The 25,534-nt window shown below is 43.2% G+C and overlaps 2 protein-coding genes across 2 annotated transcripts in view; one reads left to right on the top strand and one right to left on the bottom strand.

The window, feature by feature from the left end:
* The first annotated feature begins 1,486 nt into the window (after positions 1–1,486).
* ANKRD40 (ankyrin repeat domain 40) lies at positions 1,487–10,357 on the top strand. The gene is made up of 5 exons (XM_066200885.1): positions 1,487–1,644; positions 4,216–4,364; positions 5,404–5,880; positions 6,702–6,883; positions 8,091–10,357. The coding sequence occupies exons 1-5, from the start codon at positions 1,493–1,495 to the stop codon at positions 8,229–8,231; spliced, it is 1,101 nt and encodes a 366-aa protein (XP_066056982.1). The 5' UTR covers positions 1,487–1,492; the 3' UTR covers positions 8,232–10,357.
* Positions 10,358–11,074: 717 nt separating this feature from the next.
* The window catches only part of ABCC3 (ATP binding cassette subfamily C member 3), a 46,629-nt gene continuing 32,169 nt past the window's right edge, over positions 11,075–25,534 (bottom strand). Inside the window, 16 exon segments of the mRNA XM_066200884.1 lie at positions 11,075–11,526; positions 12,161–12,355; positions 13,301–13,467; positions 13,834–13,992; positions 14,920–15,066; positions 16,023–16,124; positions 17,080–17,206; positions 17,305–17,504; positions 18,235–18,545; positions 19,312–19,519; positions 20,917–21,070; positions 21,750–21,855; positions 22,762–22,945; positions 23,628–23,795; positions 24,641–24,817; positions 25,133–25,259. Coding sequence (XP_066056981.1) covers positions 11,418–11,526; positions 12,161–12,355; positions 13,301–13,467; positions 13,834–13,992; positions 14,920–15,066; positions 16,023–16,124; positions 17,080–17,206; positions 17,305–17,504; positions 18,235–18,545; positions 19,312–19,519; positions 20,917–21,070; positions 21,750–21,855; positions 22,762–22,945; positions 23,628–23,795; positions 24,641–24,817; positions 25,133–25,259 — 2,641 coding nt within the window. The 3' untranslated portion in view covers positions 11,075–11,417.

Below are 25,534 nucleotides of genomic sequence, written 5' to 3' on the forward strand. Positions count from 1 at the left end.
AGTTGAGGCGTTGTTGTTGAGGGCATGGGTTGGACTCAATGATCTTGGAGGTCTCTTCCAACCTGGTCATCCTGGGATTCTGTGCTAGTGGCCTTGCTGGTCATGGCTGGAGTCTAAGGACATGGGCCTGGGCATAGATGAGGCAGTGTCATGGTCCCCTCTGCATCCCGGCAGGAGAAAGTCACCCAAACCGCTCCTGAGTCCCGGTCCCGAGTGCCTCCAGCTGTGCGTGTTCCTTTAGGAATTCAGGGAACTGTAGCATCATTATGGGTGGAAAAGACCTCTAAGATCATCCAGTCCAACCACACTCACCAATAAACCATGTCCTCAGGTGCCATATCCACATGTTTTTTGAACACTTCCAGGGATGGTGACTCCACCACTTCCCTGGAAAGCCTGTCCCCATGCTTGACAGGTTGAGGGTACACCGGAGCCTGACTACTGCAGAATTCCTTGGCATGCTGCTGTGGCTGCGTAGAGCGAGCTGGAATACAAAAGTCTGAGTGGTGTTTGAAATTACTATTTTGACTTTTTATAGTGGTCAAGTTTTTACTGATTGCTCTCTAACTTGGTTTAGGACAAATCCACGACAAAAAACAGCTTTTCAAACCAAACCATGCAAATGGCAGGAAATACCTATCATATTTCCAATTGCTTTGCAGACGGATAGCGATCTTTATTTTACTTCTGTTTTTTAGGGATTGGTTGATTCTGCTGAGAACACAAAGATGATGGGAGTTTCCTATGCAGGATAAGAGGATGCCCGATTCCTGGAAGTATTCAAGGCCAGGCTGGATGGGGCTTGGAGCAACCTGGTCTAGTAGAAGGTGCCCCTGTCCATGGCAGGGGGTTGGAACTAGATGAGTATTACGTTCCTTCCCAAACCAAATCATCATAATCTTAAAAATCTCTTCAGAACCTCCTCATGCAGTTACCAGGCAAACCCAGTTTTTCTGAATCCCTCTATTTAGCCTCTTTAGCAGCAGGTTTTTGCGTAACGGTGGTCATCATAGAGTTCTTCCTTCCTTGAGTAAAACCACTGGATAAAATTAATCTTAATTAAATTACCAGAGACAGTCAGTGAGCTAGAAATTTGGCCCACCCCTGGATGGGGTCCAGTGCCAGGCAGGATGGGGCCTCTAAATAACCTGGTCTACAGGGAAGTGTCCCTGCCCGTGGCAGGGGGGTGGAACGAGATGATCTTTAAGGCCCCTCCCAACACTTAACACTCAATGATTCCATAATCCACTCCACGATAAATCGAGAGCCCGCAAAAACAACCAGCGGAGCAGGAGACAGCGCATACCATGCACTTCCATGCCCATTAACCCTCCAGCCGGGACTGCGCCGTGTCCGGCCCGTCCCCGGGCAGCTGCCGCGCCCCGGAACCGGCTGTCGGGGCCGGGTTGTCACCGGCAATAGCGTCCCCCAGGCCGGAGCACGGCGGGGGCGGCGGCGGAGGCGCGGGGCGGCCGCGGGGCTGCGGGAGGCGATGCGGGAGGCGGGCGGCGGCTGCGGGGAGATGGCGGAGCGGGAGCGCCAGGAGCGGCTGCGGGAGGCGGCGGCGCTCGGCGACGCGGAGGAGGTGCGGCGGCTGGTGGAGCTGGGGGTCGGCCTCAACTCCCAGAACGAAGTCAACGGATGGTAAGGCCGCCCCCCCCGAACCCGGGGCCTCTCGGGGAGCTCGGCCCGGGCGGTCCCGTGCGGAGGCTGCCGCCGAGTCGCTCCTCACGTGAAAGGCCGGGCGGGGTGAATTGAGGAGGAAGGAAAAGCTCGATCTGCCTCCGAATACTCCGCTATGGAGCTGTCCCTATTCCAGAGAGGATAACCGGGGTCACAGACACTCGTCCCCACTCCACCTCCTGCCCTGTGTGCCCCTTCTCCAGGTCACTGTGGACTTTCCTTGTAGTGTTGGTTTTGATTTTTTTTTTTTCCCCCAGCCTGAGACGGTGTGGTCTGTCGGGACACAGACCTCGGCTTTACGTGCTCTTGCCTAAGCAGAAATATTTATTATTAACTGAAGTTAGAAAATCACTTTCTCTTTCAAGCAGGAAACTTTCCAACGATGTGTACAAACACTTGGGATTTGGCATCTCGTTCAGATCCACGTGAGGACACTAAAGTGAAGGCTGTTCTGTAATAGGCACTTGTACAAGTAACACTGTAGGCATAAACACACACATAATTTTATTTGAAGGAGGATTTTACAGGGAATGCTCAGGCATTTTCAGAGACTGTTTTCCGCAGGTTCAATTCAGTGTGTATTTACTGTGCTGTTTTGTGCTTGAAATGATAAACTTATTAAAAAAAAGAGGGAACAACTTTTTGCACATGTGGATGGTTATAAGACAAGGGGGAATAGTTTTAAATTAGAAGAGACTTAGATTAGACGTAAGGAAAAAATTCCTCCCTGTGAGGGTGGGGAGGCCCTGGCACAGGTTGCCCAGAGAAGCTGTGGCTGCTCCTTCCCTGGAAATGTCCAAGGTCAGGTTGGACAGGGCTTGGAGCAACCTGGGATAGTGGAAGGTGTCCCTGCCCCTGGCCAGGGGTGGAATGAGATGAACTTTAACGTCCCTTACAACTCAAGCCATTCTAGGATTCTATGACATTATAATTAAACACAGAAAAAATAAAATTAGGAAAGGAGCAAGACTTATAAAAGTTCAATCAGCAGTTTTGAGAAGCGTGGAACATGCTTTTTTTGAGCTTTAAATTGTGATTAAAATTAAAGCTTGTAAAAATTTTAACTGATTCACAGGACACTGAATTATCTTAGTGAGATAAAAAGCAAGCTGTCGTCAGAATGAGTTTGTATCTAAATCTGGAATCGATGAAATAAGTCTTGTAATAAAATTATTTTAAAAAAATAATGATCTGGTAATTTTTAACCATGGCAATAAATGGATCTTCATTGTTGTTTAAGTTTGAACAATTACAATTTTTGCAGTGAGCTTCTCAGTATGTGTGATGCTTAGAGGTGCTGAGTATTTACATTTTGCTACGTATCAGGTCTTTGGGTAGATGGTTCCTCTCAGCACAGGCCATGTGGAATGGCCAGGATGAATCCCAAAATGAAGCGGTGCTGTTGAGCCTTACGTATCTTCTCTAAAAACTAGACCAGCAAATTTTGTGCTCAATGCACATATTACCCTGTCTGTCGGACTTTGCAGTCTCTTTCTGTAAAAAAAAATCCCACCAAACCAAACTAAACCAAACCATCCAAAGTGGAAAAAGCTTTTTGGAGCTGGACTTCCGACTGAAAGTTTTTCTCTTCTAAGTTTATTTATCTCTACTTTTTAAAATGTAATTCTTAAAAAAGAAATAAACAAACTTGGAGAAGGGTTGAGCATGTTCATTTTTCTGAAGAAATTCCTTCAGCTGGAGCTAGAGAATTAAAATAAAATATAAACGCTGGAGAAAGGTCAAACATCAGTAGAACCCGGGATAGGAAAGAATGATACAACTCTAGAGCAAGTTACATGTGTGAGTCTAGAAGTCCTTAATACACACACTAAATAAGATCTGAACACTAAGCAGCTTTTAGGATTTTGTTAAATATGTTTCTCTAGACAGCAAGTGCAAATAATTTGAAAATACTGAAAAGGGATTAGTTCTGTGCATCAGTTACAAATTGCAAAAAATTTGTTGTCTGCAGATCTAAGCTGGGTAATTATTGATGCAGCAAATGGTAACTGGGCAAAGAATGGTTCTTAGAAACTATGGTTACAATATTTTAAATGTAATTTACTTGCCATTAAGTGCAAGTACTTAAGCTGGCAGCATTAATCAGAGAGTACCTATAGCATCCTAGGGAGATACTGGTAATAGATCCCATGTACACACACACAAACACAAGTATTCTAAGTACAGCTGATTCTTTAAAAGATTAAAATATCATACACAAACCTTACTTTGATACTTATTTTTCCAGTAGCCTAAAGGCTGTAGCCTGAGAAATGATAAATGGAAAAGATCCTGAACTTAAAAACTACTACTGTAGTAAAGAGCGTTGGAGCAAAGAGAAAATGACATCAGCAAGTGCCATTGCAGACTCCCAATCCAGGGTGAATTTCCAAGGAAGTTTGCAGCTCAAACCTATTTTACATGTGCATAGAGTGTTCTTCTCATAGGCAGCAAGAATGAGTGTAGATGAATCTGCCGGAGCTCAGGATGTGACACAGCATGTGACACAGCATTGATGTTTTCCATGTGCAGGACCTGTTTGCACTGGGCCTGCAAGCGGAACCACGCGGCGGTTGTGGCTTATCTGCTGCACGCTGGGGCTGACAAGAACATCCTGACGAAGAAAGGGGAGAGGCCAGCCCAGTTAACATCCAAGAGAGAGATCAGGAAGATGCTGGGAGGTAACCTATAGTGATCGTGCCATATGCTCATCAAAGATTAGTAAGAGCGTGGTCAAAGCATGTGTGGTCCACTCTTTGTCTTGCACGTGAAGATACTGTGTTTGGATTTTAGTATTAGGACTTGCTTTCTAGAGTGTTTACATGGTAAGAAAACAAAGTTTAAGTAAAGGGGATTACCAATAAATTCCATACCCAGCTAGCCAAACTTTTTTCTAAACACTAGAAATTTAGAAAAACTGGATTTTGAGGAATGCTCTGTGCCAGGTAGATGCAGTTTCCAGTTTTCAGAAGAACAGCAGGAGAGAAATCTCTCGAATTTGTAGGAAGCTCTTGTATGAGCAACACCTAATTTTCCTTACGTTCTGTGTTGGATACATCAAAAATTAGCAGCCCAGATAAATGGCTCATTAAAGGACATTGGTTGAGCATCTCTGTTCTGTTTTGTAACTGCCGAAACAGAGCAGGTTTTTCTGCTGGAGGTGATAAGTAATTTGAAATGTGGTCGATTAACAACCTCTTGTCTCTCCTTTGTACTCCCGTGTCTGGTTTTGTTTTCATTGTTCTCTCCCAGCTGTTGCATGGGTAATGCTGCAGCTCTCCCAGTACTGCATGTTCTCTTCCCTTTATCCTCTGCCTTAATATCAAACAACATACGACCCTTTGTTTTTCGTTGCCTGATACATTATGAAGATGACAGCATTATTCCACCAGAGACCATATTACAATGTGCTGCTACAGATTAAAACAAGCCAAAACAGAAGTATTGCAGTGTTTAGAAGGAATTAGCATCCCTAGAATTATTAGAATCAGACTCAGCTTTTATGTTTGTATGGCAATACCTAAGCATTCTGTTTATTGTAGGAAATAAAGGCACGATGCTTCCTGGTGCATCTTCTAACCTGTGGTGCTTTTAGCACTGCATTCCCTCTGTGTAAAAAATAGGAAAAGAAAAACCAAGAAAAAAACGAAAAAAAAAAAAACCACCACAAACCAACCCCCAAGTCAGTCTTGGAGAATATTCTTTGGTTTTTTTTTACAGTGGAAGATGAACTCACAGACTTCAAGCAAGATTCAGATCTGCCAATCATCCCCAATTACCTGGCTAACCCACCTTTCCCATATGTTTACAACACCTCAAGTACCAGCATTCCAGATCCTACCCTGAATGGGAATCTCTCACACTTGGAACCACAAGACACCACCTCTCCATCTATACCTGACTCAGACAACTACAGGCGAGCAGGAGCACAGTTAAAGCCCGGGAATATTGCTCCTGAGGCACCTTCCAACGGGGACATCCAACCCCTGCCTCGAGGGTCTGCTGGGCCATCATCACACCCAAATCCTGTCCTCCAGAGAGCTCCTGCTTACCAGGGTTCGGTGTCTTGGGGCACAAGCCCCTCGCCAGCAGGATCCAGCCAGTCCCTACCCCAGCAAGGGAACAGCTCCTGCATGGGGCCTGTGCCGGCCTTTCAGCCCATTTTCTTCACAGGAGCTTTTCCACTCAACATGCAAGGTAACACCAAAAATCTCTTCTGGCTTTCTGTTGATCTTCTGTCACCTTGGGCAGTGCAGACTAATCACGTGTTTCCAGAGACTTTCAGATTACCATCCTTAGGCATTCAGGAAACATTTGAAGGGAATGAAGTATGCTGATAGCCTGTTTCTGCTGGAACTGTTATTAAAGTACTGATGTAAACATTTGCTGTCTCAATTGCTATAAAAGCATATAGACACCAGGGTCATCTAATTTTCTAGATAGCATAGTCCAAGCTGCAAATACAGATCATCAGCAAGTAGCCAGTGTACTCAAGAGAACCTCACATGGCTCAGTCTGCACTGAGCTGTTCTAGGATCTGCCTGTTCTGCAGGAAAACTTAGCCTACCCAGAGAGGGAAAACTGGAATTCCAGTTACCATTCAGAATTCTTTCTTCAAGTAAAAGGCATTCTGTTACCATGAGGTAGCAATAAGAAGTGAACTGAGAGCAAGAAATACTAATAAAAGCAATCTTGGATTGCTCAGGAAATTAGTAACCAGTATAAGCTGCTCTTAAATCAGCTTAAATCAATTAAAGAGTATTCATGCAAAGGTTCAGGCATGCAGACATATATTGCATTAGATTTGCTATGATTTTTTTTGTATAATTTGATGAAAATCAATCTCATTAAAACTGTGGTCATACAATTCCAGGTTTTGCTTTTTGAGGATTCATGCATTCTTACCAGTGACACAAACGAGATTAATAGAACATAGAAATACCTGGAACTTGTTACAGAGACATTGTTTCCAGTTCTTTATACCTCTGCCTATTAATGTGACTTTTTATTTCTAATAGAACTGGTGCTTAAAGTGAGAATACAAACCCCTAATCTTAGAGAAAATGACTTCATTGAAATTGAACTGGACAGACAAGAACTGACCTACAAGGAGCTGCTCCGAGTGAGTTGCCGTGAGCTGGGTGTGAACCCTGAGCACGTCCAGAAGATCAGAAAATTACCAAATACAATGTTAAGAAAGGTAAGAGCTCTACCTTTTGAAGTGCAGCAACTCACAGAAGAGATTTTTAGGTTACTTTTACTGTTATAAATGAATAATTTGTTGGTCACCTGCATAGGCCCATGTTAGGGAAAAAAAAAAAGAAAAATCTGCTCAATTTGCAACACTCAGCACTTAATTGGGATTTCTTAAGTAAAATGGTTCTCAAATTTTTTGATCACCTCCTTTCATAATAATTTGGTGCTAGACCCAGTTAATACCGGATTTTATGATTCCATTGCAAAATTCAGTACCACACAACACCACGTGAGCTGCCAACAGCATTTAAAAGGCCTGCAGAGTTCAACCAAGCTCTGTGAGTTCAGCAAGGCCTGGCTGCAATCCTTGAACAGAGGTGTTTTCCAGGGTTGTTCTGAGTGCAGGACTCTGTAACTGTCCTTCCTTCAGGGACATCTACCCTGCAGCCAACAGAGAGGGAACCTGCTGACCTGCTTTACCAAGTAACCACTGACTTTTCTTTCACTCTCAAATCCTTGTAGAGCATTGTTGGCGTCACTCATGGGGAAAATCTGATTAGGAATAGATTAACAGACTTCAGTCTGCTGCTTCTTCACTTACTACAGAATGTCTTACTCTGTGTTAGTCAAGAAGTGGAGAAAAAAGACATAAGCAATTTTGTCACTTTTCAACTTGGTTATTGTTGAAAGAACTTCTTGTTTTCATCCCTGATCACTTCACGCTCTGTGGTAGGACTTGAGGACCCCTACTGTTCCTGCAGTGACACAGACCTGACTCTGTGTCCTGCTGTTGGCAGCAGACCACTGCTGCAGGGGCTACCTGGCTGGGTAGCTCTGAAGGAAGCCAGCCACATGCATGACCTCCTTGGGTAGATGCAAGCATCAATTCATCAGCTTCCAAGAATTAGCAAGGGAAAAAAAAAGAGGATTTGGGTGGCATGCAGTAGATCTTGACAAGTGTAATCCCACTAATCACTTGCACTCACTGTCAGTGTTGCATTCCTTCTAAAAATAGACTTAAGGGAATAGCTGAATAAGACCCCAGAGTAAATACAAGATGCAACAGGATATCTGCTTTCCAGTTCACTGTAAAGAACTGTCATAGTCATGAATAAATACATACCTTGTGTTAGTATGAGCTTATTATTTTAACTTAGCTCTGCAAAATTAACAGACACTATTGCCTAACTCCTTATTGTATCTGTTTAAAGGACAAGGATGTTGCAAGGCTACAAGATTTCCAAGAACTGGAACTTGTTCTAACAGTAAGCGACAAAAACTTACTTTTCAGAGTCTCAACACTTTCTGAACAGAGTGGGTATAACAAGAAGGCATCAGAACTTACGTACTAATTAAGGAATAAACCAGAAGATTTTTATCTTTCGTGTTACAATTATGTTTGAAAAACAGTGTCTATAAGGGCTAATGATGTGAAGAAATCTATTTTGTTAACCGTGAAATAAACTGAAGTGGTTATGCACATTTACAGCTTCTAGTTAATCTTAAGAACAGTGAGTGGTGTAAACGTAACTCAATACACAGGAAGTATTGGTAGAACTACCTGTAAATGCAACACTTCCTTACAAAAAGATAATTAAATACTGCAGAGTTAGCAGCTCTCAGGGAAAGGCTTACCTTAAGCTGTTCTAATAATTTATTTGCTATAAAATAGCAGAGGTAATCAAGCTAAAGAACCTGCCATGAAGCCCATTTAATATTTGTACTGAGTCCATTACCATCAATGTTCTCTTTTAAGATCATGTTTATTAAGTCCTACTTTACTTAGAGGGAAAAAAACCAGAAGGGTTTACATCTGTGGAAGCACAAACTATGTCAAGTTTAAATTCTATCAAGTGACTTACTACCTGTGATTTCTTAATCCCTGTTTACACTTTTCCCTATTTCTCAGGTTGAAAATAAAAGTGACAGTAATTATCCAAATAATAAATATTGGCTCTCAACCAAAATCCCTTTTAGTGTTGTCTGTCAATATATACATGAGCAATTGACATGTAATGACATGTGCAATTTAATATATTGTTTTTGTTACTGTGTTGACATTTCTTCAATGCTGCTTTAATTTCCCCTTTTAAAAGCACAAAAAGTGTAATTTTATTTTTCTTTGACCTCTACATTCCTGAGAAAAATTGCATCTTGAACCTATAAAGTTACCTGTGTAAAAACAAACCAGTGAAGTACCCAGGGTTTTCTGGGCTGATAGCCAGTCTTGATGTTCCTATGCAATGTATTTTCTTTTTCTCACTGTGACTTGTGTTTACCCATGTAGTTTACTGAAAATTAAACTTAAAATTACAATTACTTAAAATTCAGAATTTGACTACTTTTGCTGTGAAATTCTCGAATAAAGAAATTGAAAAGTATTTAAGAGCTGGATTTTATCTGATTTTTTTAGGATTTTAGTATTTAGTCACTTGAATTTGAGGAAGAGTTCTGCGCTGGTAGGCCACGTGAAAAACAGGTGCTGTGGATTAGATGAATAAACTAAAGCATGAGGTGTAACAGGCAAACAGAAGGTACCAGGATAGTCTGAATTTTCCTGTTTCTTCACCTCCCCCCTTTCCCCCCAATTTCTTCGGAAACTGCAGTTGCCAAAGGAATTTATCTTTTGTCTTGTCTCAGAGTTCAGAGCCTGAGCAGGCTGTGCAGTATGGCTGCTGGGGCAGTTCTGGGCTGAGTCCCTGTGTGTGGAGCTGGGGACCAAGCACAGCCTTCACCTGTCCTGGGGGCTGCAGCTGCTAAGGGACAGCTGCTGCCTGTGTCACTGCCTGTGCCACCTCCAACCCACTGGGAACTGTCCCCAAAGCGCCGTGGGCTCGCTGCTCTCAGCTCGTGGAAGTGCTTGGAGCACAGGGACTGAGCACACCAGAGGGAGCTCCCAACCTGCCGACAGGAGCCAGGCCGGGCTCAGCTGCCAGCACAGATCCCTGCTAGCACCGAATTCTCTTTGTGCCCAGTCACCGCACTGAAGCTCAGTTTCCCCAGGTGAATACAGAAGGTTTTGTCACACTGAAAAAGCCTCTTCTACAAAGTGCCAGAGGTCAGACGTAGTCCCAGTCATTGGTAATATCTGTTTTTATACCAGATTGCTGGTGGAATATTAAGTTCTCTGTAATGGAATAATAAAATTGTCATTCCTCATGTCACCCTGGCTGCTGCCTTCTCCCCAGCACAGGATGGTTCAGGCATTGGCTGAATCCAGGAGGATTTAGGGTTAACCAGTAAGACCCCCTAGAGAAAAGCTCAGCTGTTGGGGCAGCAACCTTGCACAGATGCTGATCCCTATCTATTAATTCCCAGGAATATTTTTATACCTTGTACAGTTTATACCAGGAAGATACTATTAACACTCCCCAATCCCATCTGTGTATAACCAATACATTCTGTGTGTGATAAATAATTCATCACTTTGTGCTCTGCTACATGAAATGTTAATGTCTAATAAACGCTTGGCTGCAAATTTGGGTTTCTATTTAAGAAGCATAATTTGTAAGAATTAATAAATTATTATTTTGTTTTCTCAAAATTTTTCTGTGCTTTCCTTCTGGTAAAACATAGGAACGTTTTTCTTGCTGGGTGGTTTTCTGGAGTGCTTAGTGTAAAACACAAAATGAAGCAAAAGAGGTTCTAGCAGATTCTAGCAGCAAATGCTGTTTAAACACAGGCCTCCTTTTATCTGAGGCCTGGTTATCAATAATGAAATAGATAATTATTTCTGCAAAACAAACCACCCATTATTTCAGATGACTAAGTGTTGAACAAGATAAACTAAATACACACCTGTCTCAGCATGCACATTCAGCTTAAGTGCAGACTTGTGACTTCCTACCCAAAAACATACAGCCAAATTCTGATACTTCTGGTCCAGTTGTGTCCCTGTGGGCTTCTATGGGGTCTATTGATTTGGAAAAAACTATGTGGTTAACGTTTTATATGAAGCCATTTGTAGGTTTAGCTTTAAATGCATATTGCTTCTTAGGCTGAAGAGGAATTTTATAATGCTGAAGTGGCCCTGGACGGGAATCCAAAGGTCCCAGGAGTCCCTTGTCCTGGGGGAAATATTGAAGGGAACAGGTTGGAACCACTCAGAGATTACACAGCATTTCACTGGTACTCAGCTGAGTCACAGCTTAACTGGGCCTGTCTTTTCACTTTAATACCTATGAATCGTTATGCAGAAAACACACAAATCAGGTGTATTTTGTACCATTAATATAATTTACTAATTACAAACCTGAATGCAGTACATAATTACACTGTGGTACATACATTTTCTTGGCAGAATATTTGTCATTCTTAGGGAAAAAGCATGTAATAAAATACTTTATGTATATAGAAAATATTTAAAAATAAAAAATTCACTTCCTGGTCCTTATAATTGTAAAATGCTTCCTTCACATATCACAAGTTGAGTCTACTACAAAAACTGTTTTGTAAATTACAGTACATTCACAAGTCACTTTTGTGGCAAGTCAGTAATTTTAAAAAGACCCCAAACCAAAACCCAAGGGATCTTCTCTTCATGCAAGTCCAGCATCTCTGGCCATACTGTGGAAAATACCCTTTGCTGCTATAAGGTTTGCAGGTGTGTCAAATTCAGCTATGGTCCCATTGTCTAGTACAAGAACCCTGTACAAAACAAAAAGACAGTGTTGGGGGAAAGATGTGTCAGAAAATTCCTCAAAAGGAATGTGGTACCTGCTTGTGTCACAGAGCAAACTTCTCTAATCTTTGCCTTGCCTTTGTTTTCCTCAATTATTTTCACATGTTAAAACACAACAGATGATAAATATTCTCTGTGAGCTGCTGCTTGACTACAAAAGTAACAGGGCAGTCACTGTCTCCCAGGGGCAAGAAGAGGGGAAAAAAAGCATCTGGAATTGAAACTATAGTTCCAGAAAGCCAAGGAGATAAAAGCTGACGAAGATTATTAATATATTTTCAAGTAATTAAAATGACATGCTGTTAGGGAAGACGTTACAGGAGCTGCTAGTTTAACAAGGCTCCATAAGCTTCCAAACAGTGCCAGGAGTGGCCCTGGGCCACTGCACAGCTCTGGTTTCTGAATATAGAACCTGTTTTCTATGGCAGCAGAGGCAAAGTCAGGGCTGGAAATTCTGGGATTATGTAGCACATGACTGCTTACACACTGCTGGACAAGAGAACCAGTGTTCATGTCTAGAGACAAACCAGACCCCTCCAAGTGCTGCTTCACATCCCCAGCAAACCCTCAAGCCTGCCATGCACTACTCAGAGATTTTACCTGGTGTAATCCATGATTGTGTTCAGCCTGTGTGCAATGGTCAGCACCGTGCAGTCCACAAACTGTGTCCGAATGGTCATCTGGATGAGGTCATCTGTCTCCAGGTCGATGGCGGCCGTGGCTTCATCCAGGATCAGGATCCTGGTTTTGCGCAGGAGAGCTCTGGCCAGGCACACGAGCTGCCTCTGGCCAACGCTGCAAGCACAGAGAGCATTTCACTGCCCTCAGCTCCCCACTGCCGCTCGTGCTCAGCAGGTCACTCATCAGGTTACTCAAAAAACCCTGAAATGTTTTGCAAGCTGCCTGGTCTGTCAGCCCCGTAGGTCACACATGCAGGCTGCAGCATGCCAACAGGAACGGTGATAGGATCACTTACTGCTGGGCAGAGCCACCAAATGCGCCTTTTATCACTGACAAAAGCCAGGGCAGCTCATGAAAACATTTCTGCCCAGGCTTTCAGAAACACTCACAGTTCTGATAACGCTGAGCATATGCAAACTTAGGACAAAAAAATAAAAAGGGAAAGACCACGTTATGAGGCTGCAAGGTCCTTTCTACCATAAAAAAAATAAAATATACACATATCTGAGCAACACAGTCTTCCTCCCCTGCCACAAACATAGCCCAAACTCAGTCTCTGACCATCTGCAGGGTGAGGAAGGAGTCGAACATTCATCACAGACCATCTGGTGACACCACAGCCTCAGAAGCCAATGAAGCATATCAAAACATGGCATTTTATCATCCCCAGTCATGTCTTCATGGGCCTTCCAAATAGCAATGGAAAATAAACATTGCTAAAGTGTCAGGCAGTGAACTCCTATTCAGCACAGCAGTAATGTTATCATGGCATTTCCCTTCCTACCAAAATGTGTTTAAGGGACTGCCTGTCCCTAATATCCTGTCACCTAAAGCTTCTTTCAGACAAGCTGGGATTTGTGTTTGGAAGAAGAATCAGATCATTTGTGGCAGAGGCAGAAGAAAAGGCAAATCTTTGAACATTGGTGGCTTTCTTGGAACAGAAATAGATGGCTGAATCATTTCAGAGATGACAGACCAGTGTCAGCATGAACTCAGGTGTCACCCACTGTCACAGCAGAATGGCAGCTCAGTGTAAGTTCTAGTCCAAGCATTCCTTACCTAAGATTCTCTCCACCCTCTGAGCACTCATAGTCCAGCATGGATGGCTGACTGCTGACGAACCTTTTCAAATGAGACAGTTCAAGTGCTTTCCATATTTCTTCATCTGAATACTTATTAAATGGATCCAGGTTCATCCTCAGTGTTCCAGAAAACAAAACAGGATCCTGGATATAAAACAAATTTTCATTAGACAAGTGTTTTAGCTGTTTTAAGTATAGATACTATGGGCTGCTGCTTTGAGGTCCATTGCATTGGAAGTAGGCCACCTCCCAATCCCATCCTCTCTGAAAATACATTACATTACACAGTTGAAGCTCAACTTTCAGCTCTAACGGTGGTTTATCCTAAATCCTGTTTTATCACCCAGCTTATAAGGTGGCAGGATGGGACCGGTTAAAGTATAAATAGTTTGTTTTTCTGAAACAATTTTCTGAGTGTAACAAAACATTTTCCTCTTTGGATAAACCATTATTTATGGTTTGTTAAGCTGCTAGAAAACATTCCTTCATTGTGACACACAGAAACAGTACCTGAGGAATAATTGTTAGCCTCGATCGAAGGTCATGGAGACCAATTTCTGAAATTTTCACACCATCAATTTTAATTTCCCCTTTTACAGCTTCCAGGATCCTAAAGAGGCAGAGCGTCATGGAGGACTTCCCTGCTCCAGTTCTGCCAACAATTCCAATCTACAACAAATTGCAGGTTTAACAACAAAGCACACAGTTAAGAAGAAAACAACACCCAACAAAAAACTCCCAAACAACCCTCTGAGATTCCTCTAGGAGGTTTGACTGAAGAGCTGAATCTAAGAAAGAATGTCCCATCCTTCCCTAGAAACCCTGGACACACTGTAATGTACTTATTGCCATTCCTGAAATTGGAATGATATTCCATATAAATATCACATGTCATAAATATAATGAATAACACAGGCCTAGAGCCATCCTACATAACTCTGGATGATCTGGAACACCCATGGTAGGTCCAGGCACTCAAGGACAAGAAATAAAGGCTCTCTAAGGGCAATTCCTACTTCATGGCAAGCATGTGTATCTCCATGCCAGAAGGATGCCGTCATCCTGTCTGCTTAGAATAAGGGCAATTCTATTTTTTAGCAACACACTGCCCAGGAAAGGACTTTCCCATGCTAATTATTCTGTCTCCAGCAGGCAAACCTCAGAACTTTCCATCAAAGCATGAAGAAATGAATCCCCCAGAATGAAGACAATTTCCTGATTAAGGAAACAAAGAATGTCATTTCCTTCCATGCCAAAAATTTCACAAGGGAAGTGAAAGAGCAGAAAAAGCTGGAATTCCTTCTCCCATCTGCACTGCTTCAGAAAAGCATTCCTGTCACTGAATTTTTGTCACTTGGGCTGGTGCCTCCTACGTGGCATAGGGAGCCTGCTGCCAAATGAACTGGAAAGGCCATAAAGTCCCATGCTATCCACTCTACTGCTTTCCAGCCAGGAGGATGCTGGCACATGGAGAGCACAGGTGTCACTGCTGACTCCTGCACTGACATCACGTTCCACTAGACCCTCTCCTCTACTCCACAGTTTTCACTGGAGGCTCAGAGCAAAGTTCTAGTAGACATTCAGCTGGTAACTCACCTTTTCCCCACCATGCACTTGGAGGTTTAGACCCTTCAGCACCAGATCCAGGCCCTTCCTGTACCTCACTGAATAATTCACAAACTCCAGCTCTCCCTTGGATGGCCAGTTTTCTGGGGGACTCTTGCCCTCAATGATCCAGGGAGCCTGAGGAAAACAGAAGTCAGAGATGCCTCATATAGGTTTGAGAAAAAATAATTCAAGCTCAGATAAAAGTATTTTATCAGATAAGGGAGATCTCCATGATCAAATAAATTTATAACAATGGGGAAAAAACATGGGATCCTAAGTATCCACCCATTAGTCTTTGTTGTGATGTCAACAGGAAAAAAACTGAGCACAGAGGGATGAATCCTCAATGGATATGAATATTTTCCCATCAACTTTAACAGAACACTGCCAGTTTTCTGCCAGCTCAAGTTCTGGTTTGTAACACACATCACACAACTTGTCTAGCTAACTTTTTCCTTCCAGGTAAAATATCTGATCTCCAGAACCCTTTACTGCAGCTCTCCTCCATTTCCTAATTGTTAGTATGTACACAGGACTAACAAACCAGTGTGTCCAGAGAGCAGCTTTCCTGGCACAGCTCCATCTGCCACTTTCAAAAGTCCTTGGCAGCAAAAGTAGGCGATTGGATGATTTCCTGGATTAGCAGTACAGTGTTCCTAGAGATGTTCTCATGGGAGGTGAGGACTGATTAAGCTGATTGAACAGAAGTACTGTTGAAAACGTGGGTAAGGCCTGATAATTGTACTGCAGCTCTGCTCATGAGCAGGACCACGGCACCAGCCACACAGGTGAGACTGTGGATCAAACACTTCAAACACAAAGGGACCAATATTCTGATGTGAAACTCATGTCCTGTGCTATAGCCACTCACAGCAGCAGAAAATGAGATGCTAAGCACAGGCTGCATGATGGCAATAACAATTTGGAGCTGTGATAGCATAAATTACAGTTCAGAGCATGACATTTGTTCAGGTTAAATGATAACTCTCAGAGGAGGAACCATCTCTCTAGAGCCTCAAGAAAGACCATGTAAATGTGTGCATTAAAATTTTCAGCTTGTTTCTGAGCATGCTGGACTTGTGGTAGCTGACCTCTGTTTCAGTTTCTGAATACTCTTTTATTCTTTCCACAGCCACAATATTGGTTTCGAGTTCAGAAGTCATTCGGACCATCCAATTCAGAGACAAGGTCACCTTGGGGGAGACAAGGAACAAAATACCACCCACAGAGGAACAACACACATAATAAAAAAAAACACACAACCAAAACAAAACAAAACTTGAAAACAAACAATCCCCTCCCCAAGACCAAAACAACCCCCTCAAAAACAACCCCCCCAAAACAAACAAAACCCCAACAAGAACAAAACACCAAAACCCCCCTCAAAAAGCCACAGAAAAATCTAACCCCAAAAAAACCCAACAACAGCAGACACTGCTATTAAGGCATGGATTCACATTAATGTTACAAATGAGATAATTAGTTTAATTTGCATTAAAGTTAATACAGTTACTGGACAAGAAATATACAGATTATCAAGTGCTTAGGTGAAGAAGCATAGGATGATGCTCCTTGCTGATTAAACACTTGGCCCTCTCAAAAAAACTTGGATGGAAGTCATTCCCCAAATCATGTGTTTCACTGGAAAACTGCTAACAGCAACTTTGCCCACTGATGGTACCTAAAATGCTTCTGGCAAGAGTGAGGCCATTAAATCTGCTATATTTTCCACAGTCTGGGTCAGTACAGTTTGCCTTGTCTAATTATAAATCCTACTGATCTGCCTGTAATTACCTACACACACCAATGTGGTGCACAGCAGGACTGATGCACGACACATTAAGCCCTGCCGTTCAAATGGTCTGCTCTTGATGTTCTGACACTTCCTGGGTCTCCCATGTGCCACCCCCGAGGGTACTGGGGTGCAGCACAGCCTTGATGCTCCCGAAGTGCCCCGAGATCCTCCTTCAGGTGAGCTTGCTGATGATTTCAGCACTCACTGTGAATCTCTGTTTTCCAAACATCCCACTATGCATTTTAATTATTTCCTTATTAACCCCAGCTTTAGCAAGCACTTAGATTATTGCTAATATATCCACATCATCTACAAAAATGTACCCCCCCCCCAAATAAAGCTGTAACACGTACCTGCAACGCGTAGGATACTGACAGCCCCACCAGGCCAGGATTCAGGCTGTTCCTACCAATCACAGCAAAAAGGGCAGCAAAAAGGACAATGCAGTTCCCCACAAACTCAACTCGGATGCCCAGCCACCTGGGAAGAATGCAGGTGTAAGCAGAGTGGGAAAAAGTTGCCTGGGACCAATTTTGCAAACAGGGTTATCTAAGTGGAAACAAGAAATGATGTTTTACCTGTTTGACACTATGCCAGGATAATAACTCTTCTGATTTTCATCTACCTTCAGATCACTCATGTCCACGAAGGCCTTCACTCTCCTGTAGGCTCTGATGACACTGGCCCCTGACACAGTCTCTGAGAAGTGGGAGTAGATGGGGGATCTGCTCACAGACTCCAGGCGCTTCAGCTGGCGGGAGGTTGCGATGTAGAATCGCTGCCATTTTTCACAGGAAATTGAAAGGTTCTTTAAATACTTTCATTGCTTTAATTAACAGTGAAGAATTTCTTAGGTTAAGGATTTAAAGGAGATTGCTACTAACGCACTTCAACCCTCTGAAATACTGTCTATAATTAAGAAGAGCATACAAGAAAGTTACCTTTACATCATTCCAGAAAAGAGTATTGGTAACTGCAATTTCTGTAGACTGAAAGTTGCATTTATCTATGTCCCTTTAAACTTAGTTAATATAACTTAGCGGAATGAATCTATTTGTAGGAGACTCATTTTCCAAGAAAACAAATTGTGCATTTGCACCTCCATTATCAGGTCTCTATTTACAGTCTGTAAAATAAACTTGATTATTGCTCAGAAAGCAATAAAATTGATGCTTTCTATTTTCAACATTTTAATTCCTCACTACCTTGAAAACTTATTAGTATGTCAAATATATCCACATTTTAATAGGTTGACATGCACTGCAGTGCTGCCTCTAGCAGCAGGCTTATTTTTTATTACTTAAAAGCTAAAAAAGTTTATGTCTATCTATTTCATGGCCACATCTTGCAGGAAATTTCTTTTTCTGAAAGAAGTAAATAATGTTTTGTTTATATGAACACACAGCTACTTCAGGTATTTCCGTTTTCCCCCCGGATCAATGCTGTTTATCCTAAAAAGAAAAGGAGAGGAATAATTGCAGTAGTCATCACACATTTTTTCCAGCTACCTGAACAAAGAAGTAGAAAATTGCCAGTGGGACTATAACCACGGTGAAGAGCGGGGTGCTTGCTATGATAACGATCATGGTGGACAAGGAGGTGAAGAATGTCCCCAGGAACATGTAGATGGTGGGTGGGATGACCTCATCGATGACATAGATGTCCTTGGAGAAGCGGTTGATGATTCGCCCGGTCGGGGTGGTGTCGTAGAAGGACTGTGGGGTGTGGAATTTGTTCTCCAGCAGCGCAGCATGGAGTGTCCGGGCAGCATTGATGCCCCCCATGGCCAGGGTGAAGGAGGAGATCAGCACTATGAGCCCTGGCAGGTGAGGAGCAGGTGTTATCCCATGATGTCCACAATTCACAGTTCCCTGACCCTTGGCAGCTCCTGTTGTGCTCCAGGCTTGTTTTGCTTCACTTTATTCCCTGCCCACCCTGTCTTCCTATGCACATCAGCATTGCATCCACTGCTGCCTAAGGCACAGGAACACCCACAGGATTCACCATCCTGTCTATGGAAAAGAGACACACAACTATCTTCCTGCTGTTTCCCACTAGCCTCCACAAAGTGCTAATGCTACAACTTCACTCCAACCTCTCATCCCCTTCTGCACTGAAGTGTTCATGTTCTCTTTCCAATTTTCCTCTCTCAAGCTCCCACATCACCTGTTCAACCCCCCACCTCCAGGGCTTCACAACAAAATTTCAAGTGTTGGGCTGAGCTCAGACTGTGTAGCTCCAGGTTACACGAGTTCCCTTGCTTAGGATAGGAGTTGGGGGGCAATTTTCATAGAATTACAGAATGGCTGGGGCTGGAAGGGGCCTTTAAGATCACCCATTTCAAACCCCATCACCACTATCCCAGGTTGCTCAGAGCTCCATCCAACACGTCCAGAGATGGGGCGGCCACAGCTTCCTTGGGCACCCCTGTTCCAGGGCCTCACCTCCAGCACAGTAAATGATTTCCTCATAATACGTAATCTAAACCTACCATCCTTTTGGACCACTAGCAACTGGTGCCACACCTTTCTGACCCAATACCTCATTCCTAAACATTGGGGCATGATGATTTTACTTGTCCTCACCTTGCAAGAGGCCCAGGGCAGCATAGACCCCGATTCTCATGGCTGTGTTTTGCTGAGTCCCATTTACCACCGGCTCGTTGGTCCAGTCACTGAGCCACACGTTGGCCCCAATGGCAGCAGCATTTTGACAGCAGTGCAGGAAACAGATCACCAAAGAAATGACAGGGCTGACAGCCTTCACGTACTGCCAGAACACCGTTAGCTTTACCTGCAAAATCACACACCAGAGCTGGTTTGCACAACCCACACAAGGAGGAGTTTAGAGAGAATTACAAGATAGAAAAATTCCTTGTGAGAGGAACTGCTGATAAAACTTTAATGCACTCTGGCACCAGCCTAACTCAAAACTGCCTGAACTCCTAAACACCACAGAGAAAGGTTCATCCGCCTGAGCTCCCTGTCAGGGTGACGGCTTTCAAAACAAGTCAGAAACCTTTCTGAAATACTCTTCTCCATGTTGAGGATCCGTGTTTCATTATTTTGGTGGGGTTTTAGTTTTTAAGACTATGCCAGAGGGGGGGAGAAAAAAAAAAAAAAAAAAAGGAAAGAAAGAAGCCAGATCAAATAGCAGCAAAAGATGGGTAATAAGAATAGGAGCCAAGATTTTCAGGCAGAAGAAGCAACTGGGAGGAGTACTATACTCAAGACTACTTTAAACAGCCTATTTAAGGAAAAAATGTTGAACATACCTCCACTCTGTGTCTTCACAGCAACTTAAATGAGGTACCAAATGCTAATGCACCCCAACAAGAACATAAACAGATGATACTTATGGCAATAAGTAAAGGTGGTATCTCTAAGGTAGTGCAAAAAGGCAGAGAAGCAGAGAGACAGAGACTCAGGACAAAGCTCAGTCCTTAAAAAAGCGTAAGAAGGAATAATTAAAGAACAAGTGTTGTTCATTAGGGACTTTGAAGGCTAAAATAATCCACAGAAAAAGCTGCTCTGTGCCATAGACCATGTACATCAGACTAAACAGGACACACTGAGCCTTCTGAAGTTAAGGGAAGGGGTGTTTTTTAATCAAAGCTCCCTGCTCCTCTTCCATCTGCTGCTCCTTTCTGTTCCTTTCTTTTACTTTTGTGTTCCCATCTTCTTTTTCTAGTTCCCATTTCTCTCCTTGGCCCTACTCAGGAGGAATACAGCCCCTTTGTACCTACAAGCACAAAGTGCTCTGTAGCTGGGTTGGCAGGTATTTAGGCAGAAACAGCAACACTGGCACCCAGAGGCAGCTGGTTTGGGTAACCCAGTGCTGCAGCTGGACGCAGCAGCAACCAAACAGTTTAGAAACTAACAGTGCTGAAAGCTCTATGAGGCAAAGGCAGGGCTGATGGAGTGCAGGACTCTGCAGTATCGGGTGACTGTGGAGGGAGCTGGAAGAGATTTTTTTTTTTTCCCTAAGAATATAGGGCAAGCTAGGTGCCAAAACCTCTGCCAAAATCCCTAATCTGAATGATCAGTGGCCACCAGATTAATGCCTAAAGCCTGCAGTTGTGATTTATACAACACATTTAACAGAACTGGATCAAATGTTAAAATAAAGGGGATTTTCTTTTTCAAACAGAAAAAAAAGGTAGAAAAGGGGAGGGGGGAATCAAACCATACCGTGCCTGTTTCAGTGGTTTCAGCCTGAATAAGTTTCTCATTAGCATTTTTTCTTGGAAGAGGAGGCTCTGCTGGCTTCTTCTCACAGACTCTTCGTCTCGTTGACATTTTATTGGGACATTCTCCTCCCTCAGAAGACACTATACTAAGTTGCCTAGTTAAAACAAAGGAGTCATTAGGAGGAAAAGGGCATATTGTGGCAGTGCTAAGGCAAGGCTGGGATGGAGTGAATTGGATTTACTCCCAGTTCTTCCATTAGGTTCCCTTGCCAGCCTCACTCACAGCTTGTGGGTGCTTCTACCACCTCTCTGCATGTTCAGGGATGCCAGAAATACAGGATCTAAGAAAGGCTGCGGCACAGCCTGAGCTCTTTGGGAAAGGCCTTTAGAGGCTTCATGGCAAAGCAGACATTTCAAACTGAACCCTGAGCTTCTCTGTTTTCATATCAGCAGCAGCTGGACAGCACCTATGGGTATGATTATAAAAACCACCAAAGATTTCCAAGGCTCCCAATGGAAAGGTGCAATGCAAGGGGTTTATTTATCACACACCTGGCAGCAGTTCACTGTTGTGTGGGTAAATACACACAGTGGTATTACCTGAGAGCCAGAGAGCTGCTTTTAGAAATTGGTTCAGTCCAGACTGAAAAGAAGACTGAAGGAATAGATGTTTGATCTTTGCGTATTCACATTTATTTTTAAAAGGATATTGAACCAATTTATTTATGAGAGGAAATTGAGGAAACTGAAGCCAAGATGGAGAAGCAGCATTGCCATCTGAGAGAGGTTTTTTACCCTAGACACAGACTAGAAACACAAGGACCTCATGTTTACCTAAGAAACTGTTTGCGAACCTCGTTTGTCACTGGCTCGTTATCGGCCAGGTCCGTGTGGATGCTCAGTGTGTCTTCAGCCAGCAGCACTTCCTCCTCCTCCAGCACTGCAAGACAAGATCACACCTCAATTTTCTGCCACAGAAAAGCACAGAAAAAGGTGGCCATACAAAGGAAGAGCCATAAGAAACAAAACCCCCACAGGAAAATCATAGTGCATAAGCTCCCCCCTAGCTTTACTTATATCCCTTCTGTTCATCACTTCTCCTAACAAAATTGCAAAGATCTTTTGAGGCAGGTTGGCTGCCAAATGCATTTATATCACATCCCTTTAACCCATCAGAATGGCAGGCAATAGTGTTAGAGCTGGTTCTAGCTAAATTCATTTATAGGGCACGTTCTGGGCATGATCCTGGGCTGGGGGAGTCACATCAGGAGTCCTGCAAGCCTCTGTTGTGGCCGGAAGGTGCCATGCATGTTCCTCTGCCAGGCTGGAGAGCAGCAGTGCTGTATTAACAGAGCATGGGAACACTATCACACAGGGGAAACATCCACCAGAATGCTTTTATCTTGCATCATTTTGTCAGAACCAAACCAAGCTGAAAAGCAACCCAAGATTAAAATGTCATTTGAACTCTGCTACATGAAAAATACCCCAACCACATATAAAGAGAAAACACACCAGACTCTGGGCAGCCCCTTTGATAGCAAGCACTGTTTGTTCTTGGCTACTGTTGAGCTTGACCTTTCTAACTGTAAAATAAATTCCCAAGTTTAAAATAATTTCAAGGATAAGAATTGCTTTCCTGTACGACAAACCACATGACATTTTGAAAGAAATTTGTGAAAAGATTTCTCAGTAATACAGATCTAGCCACAGACAATAATTTTCACGGTAGTACAGAAAGGCAAATGCCACGTTGCCATGAGGAACCAGGGGACACATGACAGAGAAAATATCTGTAATCCTTTTGACAGAGAAAGACATGTTTGAAGAAAAAACAATACTGTACTTGTTGGTTCATCCTCTTCAACGTCTTCATCCAGTGCATAATTCCGGAGGAATTCTGCAAAGGCCTTGTTTTGATTCAGAAGCTCTTGGTAAGATCCCATTTCAGAAATTTTGCCATCTACCAAGACAATTATATGGTCTACCTGAGGTAGGAAACTGATGCCATGGGTCACCAGGATTCGGGTCTGAATAGGAAAAAATAATAAAAAAAAAAACATATCCCTCATTTGCATTGTGGGGACTGACAGTACTTAGCAAGCCAAATGCTAACACGTTTTTGGGACAAGGAAGGAATTACTGTGTCAAGGTGAAGTGCCCAGTGAAATAACACTCTCCACATTAGGTAAATCAGCTTGGAATTATGTACATGAACTCACTTTGCTCCTACTGCTGACAAAAACAGAGAGGAAAGTGAACACACTGAATTATCATTCCTTCCTTCCCTTATGCTGATTTTCTTTGCAGCCCTTCCCTTTTGAGCTCTGAGATGACCTGAGAAGAGGGCAGCAGGAGCCGCTGCAGTTTGGGTTGTTGTTGCCAAAGTTCGCTGTAACATCCGTATTTGGTGCAGCTTTCTGGCTGCGCTGCCTCTGAGAAACAACACCAGCAGCCAGTGCACATTTCAGCATATGCCTTGTTTTTCGGAGATCTCATAGAGGAGGGATTTTAAAGGACAGGGCAGGTTTCTGCCTCTACATGTTCTGACCAGACCACAGCGTTCCTGGGCATGCATAAGCAGTGTTCCACCACAGCCTGGGCTGTGAGGAAAGGCGCTCACATTGCCAGCTACACACAGAAATTCAGGAATGAGCTGGCACTCAGGCCTGGGTGGTGAAAGTTTTTGTGTGTGTTTAAACCCCAGCTTACTTTTCCCTTCAGGACCCCATCCGGGCCGATGACTTTGTCGAAGATGTGCTTGGCTACGTGCGAGTCCACGGCGGACAGGGGATCGTCCAGCAGGAAAATATCTGAGCTGCTGTACACAGCACGGGCCAGGCTCACACGCTGCCGCTGCCCCCCTGACAGGTTGATGCCCTGGAGGGAGACAGGAGAGAACAAAACTTTTGTGTCACACAGAAGCTCTGACTTCTCATGGTTCTCACCCAGCCCAGCACTCAACTATTAAACTGAACCACGACATGCTGAAAAGAATAACCCACCCAGAGACAAGCACAGAATGCCTCTAGATCTGCCTGTTCACTGCCCATTTTTCCACTCACTCAGCAACCTGGAGATGGAGTCTCTTTTTAATAGGCTCCTAAAGGGAGCTGTTAAAACACAAAACTATAAAAAGTGAAGCTGTCAATCAGGATGTAAAATGCCAATTTCAAAGCGGGGCTGTGGCACCTGGAACATCTTCCACATTTTTCATTTTACACACAAATCCCCATCTCCACGCCATTTCGTGAAATCTAACTCAAACTTAGTGGCCTATGAAAAGAGAATATCTTTGTTGGTAAACACAGATGTAAATGTTTCTCATTAAAATGTGTTGAGGGATGATCAAATATTTTTTTTTTTTTCGCTTGAAGCACAACCATATGTTCCCTTCTTTTTTATCCCCACAGGAAAAGGAAGGCCTTCAGTGATTCTGGACAGATGCACCTTTACAATTCATGACAAATAGAGGGTACTCTGATCTTCCAGGGCTGGATGTGTAATTCTGCATCACAATACACACAAGCCTAAAGTTAAGAAAAAGTTCAAGTCAAGTGCTTCCCAGAAAACTCCCCTGCATGTTTTGGTGTTGATTGTAGCAGGGATGCCATTGTGAAGATCAAATCAAGTGCTGACTTTACAGTATTCTCTCTTTAGCAAGAGCAGGAAGCACCAGGCAGGTCTGACTTGAAAAAAAAGAGAAAACTACCTAAAAACATTACCTTCTCTCCTATCTCAGTTTGATCTCCTCCTGGCAGCACCTCCAGGTCAGTTATTAAAGCACAGGCCTCCAGGACATTTTGGTATTTTTCCTCATTGGGAGCTTGGCCAAACAAAATGTTATCTTTCAGTGTGGCATTCTGGATCCAGGCTTGTTGAGGCACATATGCAACAGAACCCTAGAAAAAGGAGGGAGAGAGAAAACCTCTGACTCATAACAAGCAGGAATTCATCCTCTGAGTGAATGATCTTCAGCACATATATAGCTCCTGGTTCCTATACATTCACATTATACATATCCTAACTGCGCATATATCGTTGATCAAATCAGGAAAGTAATTTCATTTAAAAGTGGGCAAAACTCAAACATGCAGACAAGCTGCCAGAGGGGCAACCAGAATTCCCTCTGGAGTCTGAGGTGCATTCTAATCAAGGGCAGGCATAAGCAGCACATTTCCCTACCATCATTAAATGGTTTCATAAAAAACACCAACCTTCACAGCCACTTCTCCTTCCAGCTTTTCCATCTCACCCAGGAGAGCAGACACCAGAGAAGACTTTCCACAGCCAACATGGCCAACAACGGCAACCAAAGAACCACTGGGGATCAACAGATTTATACTGTGGAGGAAACAGGCTGGAAATTAATTAAACATTAGTTTACTAAAGACATCAAAGGTCTTTAAACCAGGGCTGAAATACACAGTCACAGCCTGACTGGATATAATAAGTAAAGCTTGGTCACTGGTTTTCTCCTCCTCCTCCCTTTCTTGCATACAATCAACTGTAACCAGAACTTGAGGAGCAAACAAAAACCCACCAGAATCTATCTTGCTGATTGCTAAAGCAGTAGGATTGTTAACAAGCCTTCTAAGACTCTTTGCTGTGTTGTATCA

The sequence above is a fragment of the Chamaea fasciata genome, unplaced genomic scaffold, assembly GCF_029207755.1.
Source record: "Chamaea fasciata isolate MVZ Bird 193981 ecotype frontalis unplaced genomic scaffold, bChaFas1.0.hap1 SCAF_19, whole genome shotgun sequence".
Lineage (NCBI taxonomy): Eukaryota > Metazoa > Chordata > Aves > Passeriformes > Sylviidae > Chamaea > Chamaea fasciata.